General features: G+C 41.3%; 1 protein-coding gene across 1 annotated transcript in view; it reads left to right on the top strand.

Annotated features, from left to right (window-relative positions):
* Nucleotides 1–18,384, top strand: part of LOC122936187 (melanotransferrin-like) — a 141,778-nt gene that overhangs the window by 63,714 nt on the left and 59,680 nt on the right. Inside the window, exons 2-6 of the mRNA XM_044292268.1 lie at nucleotides 2,936–3,090; nucleotides 5,935–6,034; nucleotides 6,226–6,408; nucleotides 9,719–9,860; nucleotides 16,290–16,354. Of these exons, the coding sequence (XP_044148203.1) occupies nucleotides 2,936–3,090; nucleotides 5,935–6,034; nucleotides 6,226–6,408; nucleotides 9,719–9,860; nucleotides 16,290–16,354 (645 nt within the window). The remainder of the gene's footprint in view (nucleotides 1–2,935; nucleotides 3,091–5,934; nucleotides 6,035–6,225; nucleotides 6,409–9,718; nucleotides 9,861–16,289; nucleotides 16,355–18,384) is intronic.

Genomic DNA, 18,384 nt, shown 5'->3' with positions numbered 1-18,384 from the left:
AAAGCTGATAGTTCATCAATTTGTGTTCCGCGTCTGTTGTCCGTGTTTCCCTTCAGCAAAATAGTGCATGTCCTGCTTTTTACATTTGCAGACAAGGATAGGCATTTATTACAAGGGATCTGTGAAAAAAAACTGATCCTCCAAAAAAAAAAAATGGATGCCACATCCGTTTTTTGGGGCGGACGCACAATTTGCGGAATTGAAAAATCAAACTATCGTGGGCATGAGGCCTTATGCAAACAAATCACATTACAGTAATACAACAAAGTGTTCAAGTGACCATCCTAGTGCTCCTGGAGTCAAGATAACCCTGGTTATATCTGCACCTCCCCAAAAGCTGCCCTTCTGCGATGACCAGCACCAGCCGCCATTTTCTGTACTCTTCTTCCGACAGTTGGGTCTAATTAAGGCTACTTTCACACTCGCGTTTGGTGCGGATCCATCATGGATCTGCACAGACGGATCCGTTCAGATAATACAAACGTCTGCATCCGTTCTGAACGGATCCGTTTGTATTATCTTTAACATAGCCAAAACGGATCCGTCTTGAACACCATTGAAAGTCAATGGAGGACGGATCAGTTTTCTATTGTGCCAGATTGTGTCACTGAAAACGGATCCATCCCCATTGACTTACATTGTGTGTCAGGAAAGATCCGTTTGGCTCAGTTTTGTCAGACGGACACCAAAATGCTACAAGCAGCGTTTTGGTGTCCGCCCCTCAAGCGGAACGGAGGCGGAACAGAGCCAAACTGATGCATTTTGAGCGGATACTTATCCATTTAGAATGCATTAAGGGCAAAACTGATCCGTTTTGGACCACTTGTGAGATCCCTGAGCAGATCTCACAAACGGAAACCAAAACGCCAGTGTGAAAGTAGCCTAAGATATGGAGCAGGGGACTGAGGAGATGAGACACAGGCCACAGCACCAAGCCAGTTCTACATTCAGCATGCTGTCTGGACTTTCAGTACTACCAAATATACAGGAGAATGCGGCAGGAGAATCTTACTCTGATGTAGACATTCTCTTCTTTTAGTCATGTCTTGTCTCTGAGTTTGCCACACTGATATCTTGGATTCCTTACTTTTCCATCCTCCTCCTCACCCCTCTCCCCAAGAAGAATGCATCACAGTTTCTTATTAGTATATTGTGGCCAACAGCCCAACGTGTTTTTGTTACTAGTCATGAGAGTGGTCTTGTCAACTGGTCAATTCCTCCATGTGGTATATTTAATTAATTTTATCAAACCATTGTGAAGTTGAGGGTGGGTTTTGTTTTAGCCATATCAGTGGTAGTAAACATTTGGCACCTGCTACCAGATGAGTAATCAATGATTTCTAGGATGGTTTATTTAATTGTGAAGGCAGTTCCAATGGTACGAGTTCAATGGTTAATGTGAAATTTTGTTAGCAAATTGCCTGTTGTTGCCCAACAGATATGTGAGTCAAACTGCTGAAGTGCATCTATAACATAATTTGCTATTCGTAAGACCTTGTTGGTATAACATTTCTGGTAAGTTAGGAGCCTATAGTGGTTTTGTTGAATTTTTATGCACCTGGAAAAAACGTGGAAAAGTGCAAATGTCTTTTAGTTCTCAGTTAAGCATATCCCCAATTCTGATTCCTATGAGGTAAAGAATAAGGGAGTGGTGGAGGTTTCTTCCAAAAATAGGTGAGACTATAATATACAGCAGATAGTTTATGTTTTTAGAAACCTTGTAAATATCATATTTTTTTTCAATTCAGGTAAGTTCTCTATTAGCTGTACCTAGTTTAAAGATATATCTTAATAGACTTTGGAAGTTAAAGGGTTTCTCCGGGATTTAAGAAAATGAAAATACCTACATTTTACTTTATTATAAATATATTCCTAAATACCTTTCATTAGCTAAATTGGTTTGTTTTGTCTAGGGAGCAATCATTAGGAGAAATAAAATGTAGAAAAGTAGATCAGAGAGGAGGATGAGGCTGCTCATTAGCTCAGTGTTGTGAAGTAACTTGTCCTCCTGTGTGATTAGGACAGGTTTATGGTGTACTAATAGGGCAGCGGCCATTTTGTTTCTCCTGATGATTGCTCCCTAGACAAAACGAGCCATTATAACTAATGAAAGGTATTTGGGAATATATTTATAATAAAGTATTATTTAAGCATTTTCATTTTTGTAATTCCCGGAGAACCCCTTTAAGAGGTAGGAAAAGAGGGTGCTAAATTACAGGTATATTGCTCTCCAGGTACTAATTTTAGAGACATAAAATCTGCATTTGTTTTATGTGTAAGACAGTTCCACAGATTGCCAGATACAAAAGAGTTTTGTTCAGACAAACAGGGTAAAAGGGAGGCCCAAGTTAATGGAAAGGGGGTGGAAAACATTTTTTACCCCTAAGGAGAGGGTTAGATAGATTGTTGGCTTCTGTTTGCTTGGGGATCCAGAGGAGTCTCTGAAAATCATTTTGCATCTTCCATCTTCACTTCGCAGATATTTTTGTTGTAAGAGGCAATTTCTAGCTACCATTAAATATGGATAGTTTTGTAATTGCCTTCGATAGTCTGGTAGGACTAGGTGTCCACTTGCTTTCTTCTGTAATAATAAAAATTCACATATCAGACAATAACCCGTCTGGGCATGCAATAAAAAATTGTGGTATAGAAAATTCCTGAATCACTGAGTGCCACTATTCTAAAACATAACCTTTAATATTAAAATTAAAACAATGACCCAAATATAAATAATATAAAGGAAAGTGAAACACAAATGAAAACAAAAATGAAAAGATATATATATGAAAACTGTGTTAAATTACCCTATGTGTGATGTAGCAGCATGAGTTTGAGACAATTTGATAAAAAAATATACAAATAAAAGTTTGTCAGAAAATAATCAAATAAGACAAAAACTATGTAAATTTGACTCTGTGCACTTTGTTTTTGTCAGTCTTTTGTCTGAATGAAATCCGATGGTGTACAGTCTCTGACAAAGAGAAGAAAAAATGTGACAACATGAAAGCAACCTTCGCTGAAGCAAAAATTGTCCCTTCTTTGTCCTGTGTTGAAGGAACTTCACCATTAAACTGTATAAAACTTGTGAAGGTGAGTCACAAATAGACACTTCAGCAAATAACATTTATTATGTAGAGAAAGCTAATACAAGGCACTTACTAATGTATTGTGATTGTCCATGCAATTCAAAGAATGGGGGCACATCCAACAATAAAAAAGGAAGAGTGCCGGCTCACGGTATGCAATACACAATGAAGCAAAAAAAGAAAAAGAATACCGAAACAGGAGCCGCACATCTAAAATATAAAAAATGTATTCGAGAAGACAGACACAACACAGAAAAGTTAAAATCGTTGTATACAACAAATCAAGGCCATGTGAACCATGTATCAGCACATGCCACCCTTGCTCACCACAAACACATAGACAAACCCCCACATCAATAAGCATATAACATTATAAAGTGCATGTAATCCATCAACAATGAATAAGGCTCAAATACTTATCATAAAAATTGCATGATGGGGGGCGTGCGTGGTGGTCAGGAAAAAAGCCCAACGCGTATCGCCAGACTCGCTGGCTTCCTCAGGAGTGCCTGATCCTCAATGACCCATAATCAGATATATATATACTGAGTAATCAAATAATAATAGCTTTTACCTGCGTCTCAGGTCCCCATACGAGAGGAGGGGGTGGTGACCACCTCATTGACATGGAGGAGGAGAGAGGGGTAGGAGGTGCATAACACTTTGGGCCTGACCAAAAAATATACATATGTATATATAAAATATACATATGTAACTGGTTAAGGACGCCACGAGCGAACGGCGTCCGGATGTGCCGTCTGCGCATGCGTCCCGCCGAGCCGGCGCCTGCTGCGTTCCATACACCGGATACAGTCAACAGCCGGATGTGCCATAACGTGCATAGAGTATTGTGATTGTCCATATTGCTCCCTTTGCTGGCTAGACTAATTTTTCCATCACATTATACACTTCTCATTTCCATAGTCACGACCACCCTGCAATCCAGCATCAGTGGCGTGCTTGCACGCTATAGGAAAAGGAACCGGCCTCTCTAGGGCGTGAACTGTGGGAGCACGAATAGGCTAGGCACATCCCATTTAATAGTATAGAAGGAAATGATGAAAGCAATGATGAGTCCGCAATCCGGGAGAGGCGGTGCGGAATGTAACGGAAGCACGGATCGAGAGCTGTACGGAGTGCTTCCGTGGTGTTTCTGTCCATGCCTCCTCAGCGCAAAAAAACAGAACATGTTCTATTTTTTTACGGTGGGGACGGATTACGGACCCATTCAAGTTCAATAGGTCTCGATCCGTCTTGGCTGCCGCACGAATGCTGCCAGTGCATTAGAATGGCTGCACAACGGCCGTGTGCATGAGGCCTTTGAGAGATACTGAAGTCAGACTTTAAGGCTACGTCTCCACAACGACATTTGTCGCGCGACAGATAGGGCACAACTACACTGCAACATTTGTAGCGCAACATTTTGTTGCACCAATGTCACGCAACAATTTTTATAATGGCAGTCTATGGTGTCGCACTGCAACATGCAACATGCTGCGACTGCGACGCAACAGTTGCAGAAAAATCCATCTCGAATGGATTTTCTGCGACTGTCGCGTCGCAGTCGCAGCATGTTGCAGTGCGACACTATAGACTGCCATAATAAAAATTTCCGCGTGACATTGGTGCAACAAAATGTCACGCAACAAATGTCGTCCTGTAGACGTAGCCTTAGTCAAAAGTGGTGATTTATTTCACCTCATATATCAAAAGGCGCACGCCACTTTTAAAATGTGACCTTTTAAAATATAAACTTGATTATTGGCCTTTTTCACTCAATTTGCAACATTTTAATGCCAAAAGCACTAAAATGTGACTTTTTTAAACCAAAACGCACCATTTCAGCCACCCTGCCAGATTGCTCTTGCAACTTTTGAAACATATTTGCGTCTTTTGAAGTGACTTTTGTCTCAGATTCAGGACGTTTTTGTTGAATGTCAATTTACTGAGAAAACCCTGCTTATTTGTATTAGGCTACTTTCACACTAGCGGCATCCTTCTCCTGCAGGCTGTTCCGTCGGGAGAGGCGGCCGGAATAAAACCGCAGCATGTTGTAGTTTTATTCCGGCCGCCTCTCTGCATGTTTGCCGAGCTGCATCGGACCTCTGGCCCGCCCCCATTATAGTCAATGGGGCCGGAGCGGACTTCTAGCGGCACGGCGCACTAGCGGCAGCACGGATCCTGTGGGCTGTTCTCCCGCCGGAACAGCCTGCCGGAGAAGGCTGCCGCTAGTGTGAAGGTAGCCTACGATGTAAATGCGTCCTGTTTTAATACTTACCTATCACTTATTTTCATAAATGTGACTTTTTGACAATGGTCGCATCTTTATGCCATAAATGCAACGTTTTACACAAAACACCACCACATATGCTTGGTTAATTGTCTGCAACAATTTGAGCCATTTCTGCCGATAAGAGGATGATAAATGAGGTGTAAAATGTGCCAATTTGATAGCCCCGCCCACTGACATTTATAACTCATTTCTGGCGTGTTGTATTCTTTATGGTGAAAATTCTGGAGAAAACGGTTGATATATTTGGCGCAAATCAAAACATCATTCTTTTTGGCGCATTTTACACCACCATTCTGGTGCAACATGCTTAGTAAATATCCCCCAGTGTGTTCGCCATTGCTGGGAGTGAGTGCTTCTGTTCCGTTTCTGACAGTAAATTGTGAATCACCATCATCTTCATCACATCATTCACAAATCCTCTTCAGTCCTAGGAGACTTCCAAGTGTTGTCAATGACTTTTCAGGGAAACTGAGGCACTTTGGACCACATTAATCCGACAGAACAGAACAGAATTTTGGGAAATTTGCTCATCTGTAACTTTATATTTTTATACAGGATAATAAGGCAGATGCAGTTACTGTCAGTGGCATCCTCACGTATAAAGCTGGCAGGTGGTACAACCTAAAGCCAGTAGTTGGAGAAGTATATGATCAAGGTTAGTATCACAACATACTCTGCACATCTCATAGTTTAATTCCCATTCTAGACGCTGTATATTTATAATGCTCTACATTACTTACCAGACCGATATGTAAAAAAAAATTCATTTTGCCCATCAAGAATTTGGGCCAAATGCAGCCTAAGTGTTTTCTGTTAAGATTTTTATGTAGATAATGTCATCTACAGGTGCAGGGACTTCATATTATGCTGTGGCTGTTGTCAGGAAGAATTCCAGTATCACCATAAATAGTCTGGAAGGCACCAAGTCTTGTCACACTGGTTATGAGAAGACTTCAGGATGGAACGTGCCAATTGGGTATCTCCTTGATAGTGGACGCATGTCTGCTGTGGCCTGTGACATACCAAAAGGTAAGAATAAAAATATCATTTTGGATCAAATCATCCAGTTGATGAAATTCCTTAACCCCTTAGTGACCAAGCCTGTTTGGGCCTTTATGGCCAAGAGTTTTTCTTCCTTTTTTCATAGTTGCGTTCCAAGAGGTATAACTTTTTAAAATTTTCCGTCTATATAGCTTTATGAGGGCTTTTTTTTTTTTGCGGGACAATTTGTAGTTTTTAATGGCTCCATTTTAGGGTACACATAACTTTCTGATTAACTTTTATTAACTCTTTCTGGGAGGGAGATGGGAAAAAAAGCAATACTGCCACTGCGTTTTTACGTTATAAATTTTACAGCGTTAATTTTTCGGTATAAATAACATAATATCTTTATTCTCTGGGTCAGTAGGATTACAGTGATACCAAATACATATAGTATTTTTTATGTTTTACTACTTTTTTGCAATAAAACCCCTTTTTTTAAAAGAAAAAAATGTTTTTGCATTGCCACTTCCCAAGACCCATAACTTTTTTTTTTTTCTATGGAGTTGTGTGAAGGCTTGATTTTTGCAGGATGACTTGTATTTTTAATTGGTATCATTTTCGAGTAAATGTCGCTGTTGGTCGCTTGTTATTAAGTTTTTTCGGTGGCAACTAAGAATAAATTAGCAATTCTGTCTTTTTTTTCACCGTAGGGGATAATTTATGTGATTTTTATGTAGTCCAGGTCATTACGGATGCGGCAATACCAAAGATATGGGGGAGATTTTTATTTTTGCAATTTCTTTCATTAAAAAGTGTATTTTTTTAATGGAATTTCTTTTATTTAATAAATGTTTTTTTTTTTTTTTTTGTACCGCTTAATAGTCCCACAATAAAATGCAGTGCATTATCCCTATGGTGCATTGCATTTTAATGGCAATGCTATTCTAACATTGACCAGCAGGCTGCGCCAGGCTGCGCAGTATTCTGGAAATTACTACAGCTGGGACCAGGGCCTACAACAGATGCCATTGGCACCCCGTGATCGCATTTGCGGGGTGCCAATAGGAGACAGAGGGACTCCGCTCCCTCTGTCAGAACTTTACATGCGGCAGGCGCCAAAGTGTTAAACAGCCCAGATCGGCACTCCTGCCGGTCTGGGCTGTTAGAGCAGGGCCGCGGCTCTTATGTGAGAGCCAGGTACGCGCTCCCCGCTGCACAGGGGACCCTAAGTCTAAGGCCCCTTAGTGACCGACGTAAAGACACCTATGGGTGGTCACTAACGAATTAAACCCATCAGAGGAAATTATTCTGAGGGCACCCTCTATGTACAGTACAGACCAAAAGTTTGGACACACCTTCTCATTCTAAGAGTTTGCTTTATTTTCATGACTATAAAAATTGTAGATTCACACTGAAGGCATCAAAACTATGAATTGACACATGTGGAATTATATACATAACAAAAAAGTGTGAAACAACTGAAAATATGTCATATTCTAGGTTCTTCAAAGTAGCCACCTTTTGCTTTGATTACTGCTTTGCACACTCTTGGCATTCTCTTGATGAGCTTCAAGAGGTAGTCACCTGAAATGGTCTTCCAGAGATGCTTAGCACTTGTTGGCCCTTTTGCCTTCACTCTGCGGTCCAGCTCACCCCAAACCATCTCGATTGGGTTCAGGTCCGGTGACTGTGGAGGCCAGGTCATCTGGCGCAGCACCCCATCACTCTCCTTCATGGTCAAATAGCCCTTACACAGCCTGGAGGTGTGTTTGGGGTCATTGTCCTGTTGAAAAATAAATGATGGTCCAACTAAACGCAAATGGGATGGAATAGCATGCCGCTGCAAGATGCTGTGGTAGCCATGCTGGTTCAGTATGCCTTCAATTTTGAATAAATCCCCAACAGTGTCACCAGCAAAGCACCCCCACACCACCACACCTCCTCCTCCATGCTTCACGGTGGGAACCAGGCATGTACAGTCCATCCGTTCACCTTTTCTGCGTCGCACAAAGACACGGTGGTTGGAACCAAAGATCTCAAATTTGGACTCATCAGACCAAAGCACAGATTTCCATTGGTCTAATGTCCATTCCTTGTGTTCTTTAGCCCAAACAAGAATCTTCTGGTTGTTGCCTGTACTTAGCAGTGGTTTCCTAGCAGATATTCTACCATGAAGGCCTGATTCACACAGTCTCCTCTTAACAGTTGTTCTAGAGATGTGTCTGCTGCTAGAACTCTGTGTGGCATTGACCTGGTCTCTAATCTGAGCTGCTGTTAACCTGCGATTTCTGAGGCTGGTGACTCGGATGAACTTATCCCCCGCAGCAGTGGTGACTCTTGGTCTTCCTTTCCTGGAGCAGTCCGCATGTGAGCCAGTTTCTTTGTAGCGCTTGATGGTTTTTGTGACTGCACTTGGGGATACTTTCAACGTTTTCCCAATTTTTCAGACTGACTGACCTTCATTTCTTAAAGTAATGATGGTCACTCGTTTTTCTTTACTTAGCTGCTTTTTTCTTGCCATAATACAAATTCTAACAGTCTATTCAGTAGGACTATCAGCTGTGTATCCACCTGACTTCTCCACAACGCAACTGATGGTCACAACCCCATTTATAAGGCAAGAAATCCCACTTATTAAACCTGACAGGGCACACCTGTGAAGTGAAAACCATTTCAGGTGACTACCTCTTGAAGCTCATCAAGAGATAGCCAAGAGTGTGCAAAGCAGTAATCAAAGCAAAAGGTGGCTACTTTGAAGAACCTAGAATATTACATATTTTCAGTTGTTTTACATTTTTTGTTATGTATATATTTCCACAAATGTTAATTCATAGTTTTGATGCCTTCAGTGTGAATCTACAATTTTCATAACAATTTTCATTTGGTCTGTACTGTATATACAGATTATATAAAAGTATATAAAAATTAATGTTTGACCAGTGTGATATCCCCTTTTTCCAAGCAGGCATCTGCTGGTCGTTCACGTAAGAGACAGTAGAAACATACGAAAGACAGTTTATCTCAAAAGCCACCGTAATTGCGAGGAAAGCATAATTATTGTTACATGTGACTGTTGCTTCTTAAATTGTGGTTCAGCACTCATGTCTACAAATGTACCTACACATGTACGTGTAAACGGACCCTTAGAAACTCATCATAACTTCCTTATCATACTGTACATAATAAAAGTACATTACATTTCCAGTATTGCAATATTACACTATAACATTTCCAAAAATTGTTTTTGTTGTCAAAGTATTAGGTTCAGTGTCAGAAAGTAGCCCCCCCCCCCCCCCCGCATTTATGTGTGCTTATGAAACTTCTGATTCATACCGTGTGATATTCCTGTTTATAGGAGTAAGTCAGTTCTTTTCCAAAAGTTGTGTACCTGGAGCTGAAAACTTAAACGCCTCTCTCTGTGATCTGTGCAAAGGAAACGGCAGTAGTGTAAATCAGTGTGGGAAGGATATGTACCAGGACTATAATGGAGCCTTCAGGTACGTACAGACTGATATTTTGTGTGCTGAGCATTCATGTAAATGGGTTGATGATATATTGAAGCATACTGCCATGTAGAGCAGGTGCCCTGAGACATAACCATACCTTTTTTGTGTGAAAAACCAGTCCTCTAAGGTTACATGCACACGAACGCTGTTTATTTCCATGTCCGTTCCGTTTTTTTTTTTTTTTGCGGATAGGATGCAGACCCATTCATTTCAATTGGTCAGCAAAAAAAATGTGGACAGCAAACTGTGCGCTATCCGCATCAGTATGTCTGTTCCGTAGACCCGCAATAGAACATGTCCTATTCTTGTCCGTTTTAGGCATTGTTACAATGGATCCGCAAAAAAAACGTATGGCATACAGATGTCATCCTTTTTTTTGCAGATTCGCAATTTGCGGACCACAAAACACATACGGACGTGTGCATGTAGCCTTATTCATATAAATATTTATTTTTACTTTTATGCAAATAAGGTTTTAGGAGCACTATAGGCAGTGCTGCTCAGTATGCTGCACCATTCCTCCGCCAGTAACACCACCCAGTGCCTCCACTTATTTTGACTGACAGTCCCTGAGATTTCAGATACAGAGGAAGGCAGGTGCACCTAACAGAATGGCCCTGCCCATGTTGCACAAAAAGCCTTACAGTGGAGGAAATAATTATTTGACCCCTCACTGATTTTGTAAGTTTGTCCAATGACAAAGAAATGAAAAGTCTCAGAACAGTATCATTTCAATGGTAGGTTTATTGTAACAGTGGCAGATAGCACATCAAAAGGAAAATCGAAAAAATAACTTTAAATAAAAGATAGCAACTGATTTGCATTTCATTGAGTGAAATAAGTATTTGAACCCTCTAACAAAAAAAGACTTAATACTTGGTGGAAAAACCCTTGTTTGCAAGCACAGAGGTCAAACGTTTCTTGTAATTGATGACCAAGTTTGCGCACATTTTAGGAGGAATGTTGGTCCACTCCTCTTTGCAGATCATCTCTAAATCCCTAAGGTTTCGAGGCTGTCTCTGTGCAACTCTGAGCTTGAGCTCCCTCCATAGGTTTTCGATTGGATTAAGGTCCGGAGACTGACTAGGCCACTCCATGACCTTAATGTGCTTCTTCTTGAGCCACTCCTTTGTTGCCTTTGCTGTATGTTTTGGGTCATTGTCGTGCTGGAACACCCATCCACGACCCATTTTCAGTTTCCTGGCAGAGGGAAGGAGGTTGTCGCTCAGGATTTCACGATACATGGCTCCGTCCATTTTCCCGTTTATGCGAATAAGTTGTCCTGTGCCCTTAGCAGAAAAACACCCCCAAAGCAAAATGTTTCCACCCCCATGCTTGACGGTGGGGACGGTGTTTTGGGGGTCATAGGCAGCATTTTTCTTCCTCCAAACACAGCGAGTTGAGTTAATGCCAAAGAGCTCTATTTTGGTCTCATCAGACCACAGCACCTTCTCCCAGTCACTCTCTGAATCATTCAGGTGTTCATTGGCAAACTTCAGACGGGCCTGCACATGTGCCTTCCTGAGCAGGGGGACCTTGCGAGCCCTGCAGGATTTTAATCCATTGCGGTGTAATGTGTTTCCAATGGTTTTCTTGGTGACTGTGGTCCCTGCTAATTTGAGGTCATTAACTAACTCCTCCCGTGTAGTTCTAGGATGCTTTTTCACCTTTCTCAGAACCATTGACACCCCACGAGGTGAGATCTTGCGTGGAGCCCCAGAGCGAGGTCGATTGATGGTCATTTTGTGCTCCTTCCATTTTCGAACAATCGCACCAACAGTTGTCACCTTCTCTCCCAGCTTCTTGCTAATGGTTTTGTAGCCCATTCCAGCCTTGTGCAGGTCTACAATTTTGTCTCTGACATCCTTGGACAGCTCTTTGGTCTTTCCCATGTTGGAGAGTTTGGAGTCTGCTTGATTGATTGATTCTGTGGACAGGTTTCTTTTATACAGGTGACTAGTTAAGACAGGTGTCCTTAATGAGGGTGACTAATTGAGTAGAAGTGTCTAACCACTCTGTGGGAGCCAGAACTCTTAATGGTTGGTAGGGGTTCAAATACTTATTTCACTCAATGAAATGCAAATCAGTTGCTATCTTTTATTTAAAGTTATTTTTTCGATTTTCCTTTTGATGTGCTATCTGCCACTGTTACAATAAACCTACCATTGAAATGATACTGTTCTGAGACTTTTCATTTCTTTGTCATTGGACAAACTTACAAAATCAGTGAGGGGTCAAATAATTATTTCCGCCACTGTATGTGCATAAAATAAAAAGAAGCATTTCTCAGGATGAGAGAGACGGATTTACACAAGAAAGGAATGGTTATATTATGGGGCAACTACATTACATAGTGATATTTGAAACTGAGGTGACACACCCTCTACTAGAGCCTAAATTGTGTCCCTGTTCTATGAGGAGCACACAGATGCAATGGGCCATGCCGAAAATCAGTTGACCAGGACAAAGTAAACAATGAAAGTTCCTATTGAATGACAGCAAGCACATATCTAGAATAACACGAAGAAGACATACAGAAAGTATATTTAAACACTGAAACACTTTAATCCAGCTCACCTTCCTGGTTAGTAGATAGTCCCGACTCCAGAAACCCTAGGGGTGTGTCCCCGTTGCAGGCTGCAAGTAACTTTAGAAAGGAAAGGTCTCGGATGCAATGGAGATCCTCTAAACTTCATCTTTATTGATCATGAATAAACAGCGGACGCAGCCACTTGGTACACGGAATACAGACGTTGACGCGTTTCGGGTACTGGACCCTTAATCGTAACAGTGTTGCACAGTGTGACCCCACTATTTAAAGGAGTTTGGTGCCCATCCCTCCTAAATTCTAGGGGGGAGCCACTAACTCCATTGGTTGTCACGCTGTGCATCACACCCTTCTTTCAACACACTAATCACATGTATCATTGGTTGCACACTGTGCTGGAGCTCTCAATCCAATTTAACCCCTAGGGTGCTATGATCCCTTCTTGCAGAACAAATACAGGGAAAGGAGAGAAACCGCACAGTGTGAACAGCATAATCCATACAACAGATAAAAACATACATTTCAAAAACAAAAAATGGCCTAATACCTTCCAGTGGATTGCAGATTAGAAAGAATGCATATATACTTTATTTTCAGATTGATACTAGAGCAAAAGTAACGACAGTTATTATTTTTGTAACAATTTACATTGCTGTTGACTGTACATCAGTAAATTACAAGTATGGTGTATTTCACACCGTGCGGGGGCTCCCAATCCAATTCAATCCCCAGGAATTGTGTTACCATGCTTCTAAGCGGATACAGGGAAAGGAAAGAAAACCGCACAGTGTGAACAATACACTTTATACAACAGATGAAGACATGGATAAGAACCGATGTAACCCAAAGTCCTCAGATGGATTGCAGATTTGGAAAGATTCCATGCATATAGATTTCAGATTCATACTGCGGCCAAAAATTAACAGTGGTTATTCTTATTTTGATATTTATTTTTGTTACTGATAGATATACATCAGTTCTTTTTTCAGATTCAAGCCAGTTGGAACTCTGGTATTGAGTCTGAATATCCAGAACGCCTCCCGTAGAAGGAGTTTTTTACGATGATCACCCCCCCTCCTAGGTGCAAAGACTCTATCAATAGCATTGAAGGTCTTGACCTGACGAGCATGCATTTGTATAAAATGTCTCGCTGCATTGGAGATGTTCAGAGCATTCGGGTTGTTGATGTAATTTAGATGCTCCAGGAGTCGAATCTTAAATTTACGAATCGTGCTCCCGATATACATTAAATCACAGTCAGTGCACCGGATGACATAGACCACGCCTGCAGTGTTACAATTGATGTAACTTCGGATGGGAAAGCTGCAGGAATGGTCAGACTTGTCAAATGACTGTATGGGGATCACATAATCGCAGGTTTTGCATGGATTGCCTTCACATCTTGAGAAACCCTTATAGTTGAGCCAGCTTGATTTAAAATTGGCTCCCATTCTGTTGGAAGTGAAGAGAGACGGAGACAGTGAGCAGGACAACGTAGTAGCTTTCCTAGGAACAATTTTACAACCTGATTTTAAGGCATTATATAGGATCTCATCATCATATAGGATGGGTAAACATTGCTTAATTGTGGAGCTGATTTTATAAAATTCCCTACTATATGTTAAAGATAAAATAGGGGTGTTGTCCTGGTCCCTGTCTCCATGTACCCTCACACTCCCAACAGAGATATTAGGTTGGTTGCCGTCTCTTGCCTTTCCAAAAAGCATTTCATGTCTATCCTTTCGTAGCGCAATATTTCTGCCACTTTGTATCATCCAGTCCGGATACTTTCTGGCTTTTAGCCTTTTATCTACCTTGCCGAATTCCTCTTCTAAACGCTCTGGTGAACTGCAATTTCTTGCAGTACGTATATATTCCCTCACGGGTATCGCCCTGATGGTATGTAAAGGGTGGTGACTCCTAGCATTCAAGATCGAGTTTCCAGCTACATCCTTCCTATATGTTTGAGTGTGAACCACCTCTCCTGGACTACCATGGAGTGTCAAGTCAAGAAAATTAATATGGGATTCACTTACTGTACATGTAAAGCGCAAGTTGTAGTCATTGGCATTGAGATAGACCTGAAGGTCTGGGACGGCAGATACATCGCCCGCCCAAACCATGAGCAGGTCATCGATGTATCTGCCGTACCAGACCAATCCAGGCCCGAATGGATTATCCAAGCTGTAAATGAATTTCTCTTCCCAATACGCCATTGTCAAATTCACCAATGAAGGCGAGAATTTAGCCCCCATTGACACTCCACGGGTCTGTAGGTAGTGCACACCATCGAACATGAAATAATTATGGGTCAATAAAAATGCTGTGACCTCACAAACATAATCTATGTAGCTGGAACTCAATCCCGTGTATCTATGGAGATGATACTCCATGGCCAGCAGGGCGACCTCGTGGGGGATAGACGGATAAAGTGCTATAACGTCTGCCGCAATCCATTTGAAATTGGCTTCTGGATATTCAGACTCAATACCAGAGTTCCAACTGGCTTGAATCTGAAAAAAGAACTGATGTATATCTATCAGTAACAAAAATAAATATCAAAATAAGAATAACCACTGTTAATTTTTGGCCGCAGTATGAATCTGAAATCTATATGCATGGAATCTTTCCAAATCTGCAATCCATCTGAGGACTTTGGGTTACATCGGTTCTTATCCATGTCTTCATCTGTTGTATAAAGTGTATTGTTCACACTGTGCGGTTTTCTTTCCTTTCCCTGTATCCGCTTAGAAGCATGGTAACACAATTCCTGGGGATTGAATTGGATTGGGAGCCCCCGCACGGTGTGAAATACACCATACTTGTAATTTACTGATGTACAGTCAACAGCAATGTAAATTGTTACAAAAATAATAACTGTCGTTACTTTTGCTCTAGTATCAATCTGAAAATAAAGTATATATGCATTCTTTCTAATCTGCAATCCACTGGAAGGTATTAGGCCATTTTTTGTTTTTGAAATGTATGTTTTTATCTGTTGTATGGATTATGCTGTTCACACTGTGCGGTTTCTCTCCTTTCCCTGTATTTGTTCTGCAAGAAGGGATCATAGCACCCTAGGGGTTAAATTGGATTGAGAGCTCCAGCACAGTGTGCAACCAATGATACATGTGATTAGTGTGTTGAAAGAAGCGTGTGATGCACAGCGTGACAACCAATGGAGTTAGTGGCTCCCCCCCTAGAATTTTGGAGGGATGGGCACCAAACTCCTTTAAATAGTGGGGTCACACTGTGCAACACTGTTATGATTAAGGGTCCAGTACCCGAAACGCGTCAACGTCTGTATTCCGTGTACCAAGTGGCTGCGTCCGCTGTTTATTCATGATCAATAAAGATGAAGTTTAGAGGATCTCCATTGCTTCCGAGACCTTTCCTTTCTATATTTAAACACTGTATGCCATTTCATTACATTCAAAAACATCTATTTTTTTAATACGCCTTTACGTTTTGTGAGATTTGGTTGGAAATGTCCTCAACCTCCTGATGTTACTGATATAAAATAATTGTTCTAATGAGCTCTATGTTAGTTCTGTGGGTTATAGCTACAAAATGGGCAATCTCTGGCATTATTAGTAGAGATGACCCATTTTGCAGATCTGAATTGGAATATTTACTAAAGACAATGGAATTCTCTGTATCATTCTCCTACTGTGTCCTTCTCCCATACCATGTAGATTGTAAGCCCTCACAGGCAGGGCTCTCACTCCTTCTGTACCAGTATGTAACACGTCTTGTTCATGCTTGGTGCAATTGTCTGTATTATGTATGTGCACCCCTTATCATATGTACAGCGCTATGGAATGAATGGCACTTTAATAATGAATAATAATAATAATCATTCGCTTTTCCAGGTGTCTTGTGGATGGAGGGGATGTGGCTTTTGTAAAGCACAGCACAGTCCTGGACAATTCAGATGGTATGTCTATTTTAAAACTGGTGTAAAATGGTAGCTGGTATGGTGGGTGGTCAACCAGAGTCCAAGGAGCAGGTGAAGGAAGCTAGCTACACTAGTAGGAGACTCTGAGGTTCACTCGGCAGACTTTTTTATTAAATCGGTAATGGGGAGTTACCAGGTATCACTTCGAAGAAGGGAGGGAGGGTGATTAAACTAATCTCTATAGGTAACAGCCCCTATGTATCATTAATAAATTAAAACATAACTTTTAATGCAGATTTATAAGATAAAGAGATATTGAAACAAACAAAATAATGCCCTATTATTATTATTCATTATTAAAGCGCCATTCATTCCATAGCGCTGTACATATGATAAGGGGTGCACATACATAATACAGACAATTGTACTAAGCATAATCAAGACGAGTTACAGACTGGTACAAAAGGAAAGAGGGCCCTGCCCGTGAGGGCTTACAATCTACATGGTATGGGAGAAGGACACAGTAGGTGAGGGTGAAGTTGGTCATGGCGGTATAGAAGCAGCAGGGTCACTGGATGTAGGCTTGTCTGAAGAGATGGGTTTTCAGGTTTCTTTTGAAGGATTCCACTGTAGGTGAGGGTCTGATGTGTTGGGGTAGCGAGTTCCAGAGTGTGGGGGATGCCCTAATAACATTTCCCTACATGCATGTTTCACAGAACTGCTCCTCAGGGGAAAATAACAGTGAACAAACATCAATATATACAGCAAATAGAGAACTAGAAAGTAGTTTAAATACCCCATTCAAGGGCCAGTGACTAAGACACTAACATGAATGTAGGGAAATGTAATTAGGGCAAACTAGGGCTATCTATTGAAGGGACAGGTTCCGGATGGGGTTATCCTTGTCAGAGTGGGTGCTCTAATTAGGTCTTTAGGGCTGTTGTAGCACCCCCTGTAGGGCATCACAGGGACAAAACAGTTTCCTTATTTTAGCCTATATTCTAAAGTACCCATACTGGATGTCCAGTTACATTAAGAAGAGGGACTGGACCTGCCACTGGAATATTGACCTTAATTGTCTGGAGGCGGTAGGACAATTGGGTTATCCTTATCTGGTACCTAAGAGCACCTGTGAACAATTGTATACTTGATTTTATATCGTTATTATCAATAAGGGAATTCATTTTTGTTTGTTTCAATATCTCTTTATCTTAGAAATCTGTATTAAAAGTTATGTTTTAATTTATTCATGATACATAGGGGCTATAGAGATTAGTTCGATATACCTTGGTGACATTATTGTGCTTACTGTAATCAGTGAGATTGGAATTAGGGAGGGTGATTAACCTGGGATGCATGGTGAAAGGGAAAATGGCTGGTTAAGGGTACATTCACACGTCCGCAGAATGGGTCCGCATCCGTTCCGCAAATTGCAGAATGGGTTCAGACCCATTAATTCTCTATGGGGCAGGAATGGATGCGCACAGCACACAGTGTGCTGTCCGCATCTGAATTTCCAGAGCGCGCCGCCGATCTTTCAGTCCGCGGTTACAGAAAAAAATAGAACATGTCCTATTCTTGTCTGCAATTGCGGACAAGAATAGGCATTTCTATGGGGGTGGCGGCCGGGTATATTGCGGATACGCAATACACTACGGACGTGTGAACGGACCCTAACTCATTATCCTTCAGGAGGCTGTCTACACCATAGGTTACATTTGCACAACAGTAAAAAATGGCTGTGCAACTGTCTTTTTTTAACTGCCGTCACACTTCCGTTTTAAGAACAATGGCAGTCTATGGTGATATTCACACAGCATTGTTTTTTTTTGTAACCAGTGAAAAACTGATGTAAAAAAATAAAACATGTTCTATTTTGTCAGTTTTTACAACCGACAGCCCCCATACAATTTAAAGGGACCGTTTTTAACGTCTGTTTCTTAGAATGGCATCTGCATCCATGTGTACATCCATTTACTGCCCGTTTGTCAATTTTTAATGGCTGTTTAGCATTTCAGTAAGCCACCCCCTGCAGCAACCTCAGTACACCCCCACAGTGCCTCCAGTAT

Source organism: Bufo gargarizans, chromosome 4 (assembly GCF_014858855.1).
Source record: "Bufo gargarizans isolate SCDJY-AF-19 chromosome 4, ASM1485885v1, whole genome shotgun sequence".
Taxonomy (NCBI): Eukaryota; Metazoa; Chordata; class Amphibia; order Anura; family Bufonidae; genus Bufo; species Bufo gargarizans.
Note: the sequence above shows the minus strand (reverse complement) of the source record. Positions and strands in the feature narration are given on the sequence as shown.